This window comes from Piliocolobus tephrosceles, chromosome 6, assembly GCF_002776525.5.
Source record: "Piliocolobus tephrosceles isolate RC106 chromosome 6, ASM277652v3, whole genome shotgun sequence".
NCBI classification, from domain to species: Eukaryota; Metazoa; Chordata; class Mammalia; order Primates; family Cercopithecidae; genus Piliocolobus; species Piliocolobus tephrosceles.
The window spans coordinates 11213453-11224458 of NC_045439.1; the positions used below are offsets into that span (position 1 = coordinate 11213453).

Genomic DNA, 11006 nt, shown 5'->3' on the forward strand with positions numbered 1-11006 from the left:
GCTAGCTTTCTGGCCCAGCAAATGGTTTTTTTTTGGTAAATGTGCCATACGCATTTGAAAAGAATGTGTCTTATGCAGTTAAAGGATACTCGTATTCTTTAATATGCTGTTAATATGTTAATATGCTACTCTAATATTCTATATTTATACTGATTTTTCCTGCTTTCCTGATCAATTAATGTAGGAGAGAAATGTTTAAAAAAAATCTCCAACTATGATTGTGAATGTATTTCTCCTCTTAGTCCTGCCAGTTTTTGTTTTATATATGTTGATGCTATGCTGTTAAGTGCATAGACACAATTTATTGTATCTTCCTGATGACTTGATTGCTTTATTTTTATAAAATTTCCCTCTGTCTTGAAGTGTGCTTTGTCTGATATGAATATAGCCGTAGCAGCTTTCTTACGATTAGTGCTTGTGTGATACTTTTTCCATTTTTTTTCCTTCCAGTGTATGTATACTTATATTTAAAGTATGTCTCTTATAAACAGTATACAGTTGGGTCTTGTATTTATACTTAATCAGTATGTTTTTCACACATTTATATGGGTTTAATCTAGCATCTTGGTTATTGTTTTCCATTGGTCTGATATGTTCTATACTCAATTGTCCTTCCTTCTTAACTTTTTGGGGATTATTCAAGAATTTCTTTTGTGTACATTTATCCCCTTTATTGGTTTTTTTAACCACATCACCTTGTTTTATCTTTTTAGTAGCTGTTCTAGTGATTATAATACTCATCTTTAACATACATCCGCTTACCTTAAATTAATATACTACGTCAAGTACAATGCATATTTTACTATTTTTATATATTTTATATATATATCACATATATAATTTTACTGACTTCATCTCCATTATTTTTGCTACTATATTGTCATTTACTTCTACATATGTTTTAATCCTCAATACTTTGCTATTTTTGCTTTAAATAGCTAGTAGGCTTTTTAAGAAAACTTTGAAGTAGTCTTTTATATTGACCATGTATTTACCGTTTCCAGTACTGTTCATTCCCTCCTGTAGGGTTTATATCTGAGATTGTGTTCTTTGAGCCTGAATAACTATTTTTTTTTTTTTTTTGTATTGCTTGTAGCGTAGAGTAGTTATTCTAGAGTCTTTGCTTGCGAATTCCAACTCTGGGTCATATATGGGTCTATATCTAGTGATTATTTCTTCTCTTGAGTGTGGATTTCGTTTTCCTGCCTCTTCATGTCTTGTAATTATTTTATGTCAAACTTGGTATATAAAAGAACGATAGAGGTTGAAGTAGATGTCATTTTTTTCCCTCAGGAAATATAGCACTTTCCCAAACAAGTGCGTAAGATGAGGAGCTGTTGTTTTGATCGTATCAGTCAATAGGAGCTGTGTTGCAGTTTTATTTAATTTCTTCTCTCTGGTTTTAAATGATTTGAGACTGAAGTCAGTTCACTCTATCAGTGCATTGGGAGTCAAGTGCTTCTGTACCACAAAGTCATTTTCTGCTTTTCAGCCCTGCCCCCAGCTGGCTCTTACACAGCAAAATTCCCTGTGTGGATGAAGAGAATTGCTTGTGTGTTTGGAGTCCTTCCACATTCACTCTCTCATACCAGTCCACACAATCAATAAAGATTTGGCTGACCTTTCCTTATCTCAGGTGGATTAGCTCTTCTCCAAAGCCATACCCAGACTAGGCAACGTGGTCCTCAAGCGTGAAGCGACTGACAATCTCTGCTCACTTTAGAAGGGATTGTCCTTCTTTAGAGCTTGGTTTATTGAGATTCCTTACATCCATAGCTTTTAAAAAAAACATGGTGTTTTATATTTTTTGTTTATCTGATGTTTTCATATTTCAGCAGGAACAACCATTTACATCTTAGAACACTTTGCATTGGTTTGAAGTGGCTTTTTCCATTTTTGTTTGTGTTTTGGGAAAGGTGGATATGGGTTGTACTTAAACCTTCTTCTTATTGATGTTGCTCTGTGTTTTTTTGTTGTTGTTGTTCTTTTTTTTTTTTTGCAGGAAGATATTTTCGATTCAGATAAAGAAGTTCCTATTGAATCCACTTTTGTTCGCATCAAAGAAACTCCTTCTGAACAGGAGAGCAAAGTCTTCGTTCTGACTGAAAATGGGGAGCGTACCTACACTGTTAATCACGAAACCAGCCACCCACCACCCTCCAAAGTCTTTGTCTGTGACAAGCCCGAGAGCATGAAGGAATTCCACCTGGATGGTGTTTCCAGCCATGCACTGTCAGACAGCTCCACCGAGTTCATGCACCAGATCATTGACCAGGTCCTGCAAGGGGACCCAGGTAAGACCAGCGACATCAGTGAGCCATCTCCAGAATCCTCCATTTTATCATCCAGAAAGGAGAGCGGGAGGTCCAACTCTTTGCCAATCAAGAAAACAGTTCACTTTGAGACTGACACCTACAAGGATCCTTCCTGCAGGAAGAACCTGTCCCTTTGCTTTGAAGGGAGCCCAAGAGTGGCAAAGGAATCATTGAGGCAGGATGGACATGTCTTGGCAGTTGAGGTTGCTGCGGAAAAGGAGCAGAAACAGGAGTCCTTGAAGATTCCAGAATCCTCCTCTGACAAGGTCCCTGGTGACATTTTTTTGGCAGAGGGCACGATCAATAATTCTCAGTCTTCCTCCTATAATGGCGCTTTAGAGAGTACAGCCCACCACGATGAAGAAAGTCACTCTCTTTCACCCCCAGGAGAAAATACTGTGATGGCCGATTGCTTTGAGATCAAGCTTAACCTGATGACCGTAGAAGCTTTAGACGAGGGAGACTATTTTGCAGCCATCCCATTAAAAGCCTCAAAATTTAACAGCAACCTAGTAGATTTTGCTTCTACCAGCCAGGCTTTCAACGAAGTTCCTTCACCTCATGAGACAAAACCTGACGAGGATGCTGAGGCTTTTGAGAATCATGCTGAAAAACGAGGTAAAAGGAGTACTAAATCTGCTCACAAAAAGAAAGATTCTCCAGAGCCTGAAGTTAAGACAGACAAACATGAACCTCACCAGGACTCCGGAGAAGAAGCTGAAGGCTGTCCTTCAGCCCCAGAAGAGACGCCAACGGATAAAAAGCCAGAGGTGCATGAGAAGGCCAAGAGAAAGTCCACCCGTCCTCATGATGAGGAAGAGGGAGAAGACGATGACCTCCGGGGTGTGGGCGAGGAATTATCTTCCAGCCCCCCAAGCAGCCGTGTCAGCTTGGAGACCCTTGGGAGTCACAGCGAAGAAGGCCTGGATTTCAAGCCCTCCCCACCCCTCTCAAAGGTTTCCGTCATTCCCCACGACCTCTTCTATTTCCCACACTATGAGGTTCCCCTGGCTGCAGTTTTGGAGGCTTATGCAGAAGACCCGGAGGATCTAAAAAACGAAGAAATGGATCTCGAAGAGCCAGAGGGCTATGTGCCAGACCTGGACTCCAGGGAGGAGGAGGCCGATGGCTCTCAGAGCAGCTCCAGTTCCTCGGTGCCAGGCGAGAGCCTCCCCAGTGCCAGTGACCAGGTGCTGTGTCTCAGCAGGGGTGGTGCGGGTACCACACCAGCCTCGGAACCCGCTCCTCCGGCCCCCCATGAGGACCACCAGCAAAGGGAGACCAAAGAGAATGACCCCATGGACAGCCATCAGGTACTCAACCGTGGAATTTGGGAATCCTGGGTACTGCCTGGGAAACTTGACAGTTCTTGGTCTGAAGCTCAGCTTCTTGCTCCATAAAATAGCGATGAGGGGGCTTCCCTTGGGACTCCCATGGTGCAAAATTCAAAGAGGCACCCACTGTGAATTGCTCGGGCAAATGCAGGGTTGGCACCCGAGAGTGAGCACCTCCTGAAATCCTGCACATGGGCACTTCAATGGCTTTCCCCAGTCCTGGCCCTACTCACAGGGATGCTCTGAGGATCAAGTGAGGTCACCTCTGAGGGTCCAGCAGAGGAGGAGCAGAAATGATTTCAAAAGCAGTCATTGTCGCAGGGCAAGGGCTGGAAAACTCACCATTGTGTACTATTCTCAGTACCTGGGCAGTGGGATCAGAAGGGCGCATCTCCCTTACCCTGTTTACACACCTATTTCTAACACAGAAACCAAAGATTAGTGCCCAACAGGCAAAAGTCCTTTAAAAATCAAGAAAGCTCACCATCACTGATCGTTAGAGAAATGCAAATCAAAACCACAATGAAATTCCATCTGACACCAGTAAGAATGGCGATTGTGTCAGGAAACAATAGGTGCTGGCGAGGCTGTGGAGAAATAGGAATGCTTTTACACCATTGGTGGGACTGTAAATTAGTTCAACCATTATGGAAGACAGTGTGGTGATTCCTCAGTCTGATTTCAGAACCAGAAATACCATTTGACCCAGCAATCCCATTATGAGGTAGATGCCCAAAGGAATATCAGTCATTCTGCTCTAAAGACATATATGCACACATATGTTTGTTGCAGCACTATTTACAATAGCAAAGACACGGAACCAACCCAAATGCCCATCAATGATAGACTGGATAAAGAAAATGTGTGATACACACACACACACACACACACACACACACACACACACACCATGGAATACTATGCAGCCATAAAAAAGAATGAGTTGATGCCCTTTGCAGGGACATGGATGAAGCCGGAGGGCGTCATTTTCAGCAAACTAACACAGGAACAGAAAATCAAACACTGCATGTTCTCACTCATAAGTGGAAACTGGACAATGAGAACACATGGACACAGGGAGGGGAACAACATACAATGTCGGGGGGTGGGAGGCTAGGGGAGGGAGAGCATTAGGACAAATACCTAATGCATGTGGGCCTTAAAACCTAGATGATGGGTTGATGGTTGCAGCAAACCACCATGACACATGTATATCTATGTAACAAACCTGCACACTCTGCACATGTATCCCAGAACTTAAAGTAAAATTAAAAAATAACAAAAAGGAAAAAAAGCCAATAAAGGAAGAAAGAAACTAACAAAAAGTCCTTTAAAACTCAAGGCTGGAGTCAGCCTTCATGACCCCATTGCCCAGGTACTGAGAATAGTGTACTAACCGTTGGGTACTGCAGCCAAGGGAACCTCATAGTGTGGGAAATAGAAGAGGTTGTGGGGAATGATGGAAGCGTTTGAGAGGGGTGAGGAGGGCTTGAAATCCAGGCCTTCTTCACTGTGACTCCCAAGGGTCTCCAAGTTGACACGGCTGCTTGGGGGGTTGGAAGATAATTACCTCAAGCTTCAGCATCATGCAATGTACCTACGTAACAAACTTGCACATGTATCCCCCAAATCTAAAATAACAATTGAAAAACAAATGCATATATATATATAAAATTTTTTTCTTACACTTTAAGTTCTGGGATACATGTGCAGAACATGCAGGTTTGTTACATAGGTATATGTGTGCCATGGTGGTTTGCTGCATCCATCAACCCATCATCTACATTAGGTATTTCTCCTAATGCTATCCCTCCCCTAGCCCTCCACCCCCACAGTTTCCTGTGTGTGATGTTCTCTCGTAACTTACCACTAACATAGGCACTAGAAAGTTAAAAAAAAAAAAAAAGTCATCATAGCTAACATCTAGCATGCACTTAGTGAACGCTGACCTGTTCTTCTGCAGTTACTTAGGAGAAACAGAAGAAGCCCTCATGTTTGACTCCAGTTTTGATTTTTTAAAGGACTTTGCCTCATGGGCACTAATCTTTGGTTTCTGTGGTTTGGAATGGGTATGTAAATAGGATAAGGGGATATGCACTCTTCTGAGCTTGAGCAGCTGGTCACATTCTTATCTGCCACTTGTGTGCCCACTTCATCTGGCCCAGCAGCTCACGAAGGGCCACTGGAGTGATCAGTGAAGGGGGGTGCCTGGGCCTGGCCTGATGGGGAGGCTCCTCCTGCAGATGCCACATTAGTAAGTGCTTCTCCCTGCTGCTGCAGTCAGGGATCCAGGAGGTGAGTCCGAAACCACATTGGCCATGCCCTGCTGGATACAGTACACACAGGGCATCCAGGGCAAGACAGCCAGGGAGGAGAAGGGCCTGGGCTCAGCCTCTTCAGCCCCTCCATGAGCTCACCTGCTTACTCACCCAACCCCATGGAAAGCGATGCATCTGGCACTGCCAGGAAGATAAAAGAAAGAAGGAAAATCCTGCCTTCTTCAGATCACTTCAAATCAATGTCTGATGTGGGAGACAGAGTCCCTCGTAACTGTACTATGAGAGAATGTGGCCTCAGCCATGAGAGATGGGCCCAGCAAAGGGATTCAGGGGTTCAACAGAAGGAGGCTCCCACCCAGATCTAGAAAGGCTGCATGGGGGTTTTAGGGAGCCTAGAACTGGGGAGGGAGTTCTGGGTGGAGGGACTAAGGGTAGAGGTCCCCTAAGTACAGAAGCCAGGCGGGAAAGTGACCAGCTATTTCAGATTGCATTGGCTCTACCTCTATCTGAGACCCTTCCCCAGTCTCTCACTGTCCCTCCTCCCCAGCTCAGCTTGCAGAGGGATGACCCTAAAACACAGGTCCCATCTTATCACTTTCTGACCCCTGCTCCAGAATCAATTCTAAAGTTCTTAGTATGAACTCCAAGACTCTTCCCTCTCTAACCTGGCCACCCACCCCTCTTTGTCTCCCTCCCCTCTAGCCAAGCCAGCATCCTCCCAGACCCCCAGACATCCAGGCTCTCCTCTGCCTCCAGGTGTCATTGGGCTGGTCCCACCATCTGGGCAAGCAGGTATTCACCCTTTAAAGCCAATGCAAATGGCACCTCCCCCCCAGGCAGAGCCAGCGCTCCCTCCCTATAGCTGGTCACATTTTTGACAATCTCTCCTTGAGTGCTTACCTGATTTCCATGGGCTTTGTTTTTTTCTCCCGTGAGAGAGTGCACATTTGTATATTGATCTTTGGATGCTAGAGACCAGCACAGTGCCTGACAGAGCCTGCCAATGGAGGGGACAAAGGTTTATTACACGATGGTTTCGGGGGCATACAGCAAATGGAAGCTAAATGAAATACTGAGACACATGACAAAGCTCTGGCTCGTCGGGCCCAGTGAGGGGCCCAAAGGACTAGAGCTGCTTGAAGGATTGAGAGAGCCTTGCATCCTGCAGGAGCTACAGAAAAAAGTTGGGTTCGAGTAGCCTTTTTTAAGTTTAAGTTTATTGATAGTTGAGTAGTTGGGGTGAATGAGTAGGGTAGAAGACCTAGAAGATTAGTTGAGCCAATAAAGAAAATAAGGGAAATTAGTATAAGAGATCAGGTTCGTCCTAAAAGACACTTAGGATTTTAGCTAGGCCGGAAGTCAGCGGCTGGTTTTATTCAGTTTGCCAAACCTGAGCAATGAGGAGTGCCTGCCTAAGCCCTAGGAGAAGCAGCATCCTCAGGCCAAGGGCCACATGGGCAGGGCTGCGCACTCTGTGTTTGCCAACCATGGAATGGACGGGAAGAGGACTGGATGGCTCTGCAGGTGCCAGGGACCACGCCTGCCATCTTCCCCTTCTTCCCCCAGGGAGAGGAACCCAGTCCCTCACTCATTCCCACGGTCTCCTGTGTGCTGACTTCTCTGAAGTCAGCCCCGCCGCCATGCAGGTGCTTCCTGCAGGAGGCCGTGAAAATCCAGCAGGGCTAGAAATATCCCCCAGTGAGATCTGGCCTTGTTGTCCGCAGATTGAGGGGCAACACGACTGAGGCCACAATCTGTTATGGCCAGAAAGCTCTTGCAGGACAAAAGAAAGAGGACTGAGTGGGTGGTGGGGAGAGCCTGAGTTGCGTCTCAGCCCCTCTGTTCTTTAAAATGCTGGGCGCAGTGGCTCACGCCTGTAATCCCAGCACTTTGGGAGGCCGAGGCGGGCGGATCACAAGGTCAGAAGATCGATCGAGACCATCCAGGCTAACACAGTGAAACCCCATCTCTACTAAAAATACAAAAAATTAGCCGAGTGTAGTGGCACGTGCCTGTAGTCCCAGCTGCTCCGGAGGTTGAGGCAGGAGAATCGCTTGAACCCGAGAGGCGAAGCTTGCCTTGAGCCAAGACCGCACCATTGCACTCCAGTCTGGGCGACAGAGCGAGACTCTGTCTCAAAAAATAATAATAATAAACTAAAATGATTAATTAGCGGCTTGCATCCTCCCTCCTGGCCTATTGGATGTGGCCTGTGAAAATACAAATATGGCGTTTTTTCTCAAATGCGTTCCTTCCAGCAATTGCCAAAAGCAGAGGGTGCGTGTGTCCAACACTTGTGATTGAAAGAGCCCTGGGTTGCAATGGTAGAACCAGGAGATCTAGATTTGATCTCCATCTTACATGGATCTCACTGTTGGTGAGAGGTGGACAGATGAGCTCCCTTGGGTACTGTGTGGGAGTGAAATCAACACCGTCTGCCTCACGTGGCTGCAGTCTGCTGCCTCACCTCCCCAGGAAGCACTGCCCACTGATCCCAAGCCCATCTTGCAATTTGCTCCCAAGTGGAGCCCTTGCCTCCATCCGTGTGGGTGAGCGTAGGGAGAGGGTACAGCCCATTTGATGAGGAGCCCAAGGTGAGGTCTGGGAGTCTTGCCTTCTGGCAGACAAGGAGATGGGATGGAGCATTTCTCTGATACCTTGCCTTCCTTTAAAAAAAAAAAAAAAAAAAAAAAAAGATATGTTCCTAGCCAAAGGGACTAGAAAATGGCAATTTTTTCTTCTGGTCTTGAAAAAATACATAAGCCCCTCTGCTTGTTTCAGCTTTCAGAAATGGTGGCATTTGACCATTGATGAGGGCAGCCTGTGAGACTTATCATTTCAGATTGCTAAGCGCAGCTTTTCATTCCTGCATGGAGCTTTGTTCTCCTGGGGCACAATGGCCTGGCCACTCTAATGCTCTTATTCTGACACCTGTTGAACAGGTTCTTCCAGCCCCTGAAAGAATTCTTGAGAGGTGGCTCCAACAATGACCATGCTCCTGCATTTCACTCGGTAGCCTTGCTGACAGGTTTCAGAATGCCTGGTGGAGACAGAGGTCAAAGAATCTTCATTACCAGATACATGCTAGACATGTTGCACTACCATCCACCTTTGGCCAAAGGCACAGTGAAGATGGCATCCTGAAGACACTCCACCTGCCTGTGTGCCTCTCCAAACCAATAGGCCACCTTTGCACCCTTTGGCCCACCTAGCTTCCAGGATTTATTCCTTTGTTTAAATGGATAATGATTGTGAAGGATTCAGCCACTGCTCACTGTAAGAGCCCTTCTCTTCCTCTCTCTTCCTTCCTTCTTTCCTTCCTTTTCTTTCTTTCTTTCTTTTTCTTTCTTTTCTTTCTTTTCTTTCTTCCTTTCTTCCTTTCTTCCTTTCCTTTTCTTTCTTTCTTTCTTTCTTTCTTTCTTTATTTCTCTTTCTTTCTTTCCTTCTTTCCTCTCTCTTTCTTCTCCTTTTTTCTATCCTTCTTTTTCTTCTCCTTTCTTTATTCTTCCTCCTCCTTCTTCCTTCTTCTTCTTCATCCTCCTCCTCCTTCTTTTCTTCTTCCTCCTTCTTCACAGGGTCTCACTCTGTCACCCAGGTTGGAGTGCAGTGGCATGATCTCAGCTCACTGCAGCCTCTGCCTCTCAGGCCCAAGCAGTCCTCCCAGCTCAGCCTACCAAGTAGTTGAGACCACAGGCACCACCACACACAACTAATTAGAGACATGGTTTATAGGAAATCCTGTGGAATAGTGGGACGTGGTTAATAATTATCGTACCCATTTCACCAACAAATATACTGAGGCTCAAAAAGATAACATCAGTCACTCAGGGTCGCAGAGCTGACTTAGCCAGGATTTGAAATCAGATTGCTGACTCTAGAACCTATATTGTTTTAACTCCATCAATTTGTAGAATTTGAATTCTGTACCGGGGCGGGAGTTGGGGGGGACTTGTCTCTCGTGCAGGCTGTGCTGGAGGGGATTCATGAGGAGGATCAGGGAACAGGCAGAATTGGAAGGGACGCCCTGGCTGGGCCTGAGCAGAGCACTGCTGGGTGGTGTCACCTACTTTACACTGCAGTATGACATACTGACTTAGATTTGGTTGTTCTTTCAGTCCCAGGAATCCCCAAACCCGGAAAACATAGCAAACCCCCTAGAAGGAAATGTAACGAAAGAATCAATCAGTAGTAAGAAAAAGGAAAAAAGGAAACATGTGGACCACGTAGAAAGTTCACTATTTGTAGCACCTGGAAGTATTCAATCCTCAGATGACCTAGAAGAAGACACTAGCGACCACTGCATTCCTTCCAGGTATTTTATTCATCTCTTTTCACCCTTAAGGTGGAGCCGGAGAGTTACAGAGTCATTTGCAGTTTCGGATTTGTTGGGGTGGGAGGTGCAGGCATGGGATTGGACAGCAAGGGAAACACAGCTTCGTGTACAGTCCTCATTCTCTACACCTGGGTTCCCCCACCCACCGTCACCATTACCAGACCTCATGAGGCGCAAAATGGGAAGGATGGGAAGCTTGCCTTCTCTCCTCACTCTTCAGACCTTTGAGTGGAAGCTGGCAGTGAGTGAGCAGTGGGTGTCTGAACCATAGGTAGGCACTGGGGTGAACGCGGTAGACTTGGAGCCTCTGTTGGCTGCCTTCTGGCCCCCAGACAACTGCAGTTGAGCAAACTTCACTTTATAAGCATCTCAAGGACTTCAGGCATGTCCACCTTTCCACAAAGGAGACCTTTAACGTCTGGCACGTGGAAGCTGGACATCTTATTAACCTTATGGCTTCTTCCACAATTCCCATTCCAAGGAAGTAGGGATGCTTGATCTAGCTTGGGAGAAGTAGGGAGCGGGGAGGATAATGAGATTTAACTGATCTACAGGAATCTCATAGCACACCTCTGCTCTGTCACTCCAAGGCCACCAGATGAGCCAGATTTGTCCCTGGGAAAATGTGTAACTGCTGAAAATCAGAAGACCCTGGGCTCTCCCCTCTCTCATTATCACAATAGTCAGTCAGTGTTTATCAAACCCTTACTGTGTCCAGGCACTTCACACTCATTTTCTCATTCAT

General features: G+C 45.7%; 1 protein-coding gene across 1 annotated transcript in view; it reads left to right on the plus strand.

Annotated features, from left to right (window-relative positions):
- Positions 1-11006, plus strand: part of CLMN (calmin) — a 130993-nt gene that overhangs the window by 116400 nt on the left and 3587 nt on the right. The window contains exons 9-10 of the mRNA XM_026455341.1: positions 2003-3628; positions 10044-10240. Coding sequence (XP_026311126.1) covers positions 2003-3628; positions 10044-10240 — 1823 coding nt within the window. The remainder of the gene's footprint in view (positions 1-2002; positions 3629-10043; positions 10241-11006) is intronic.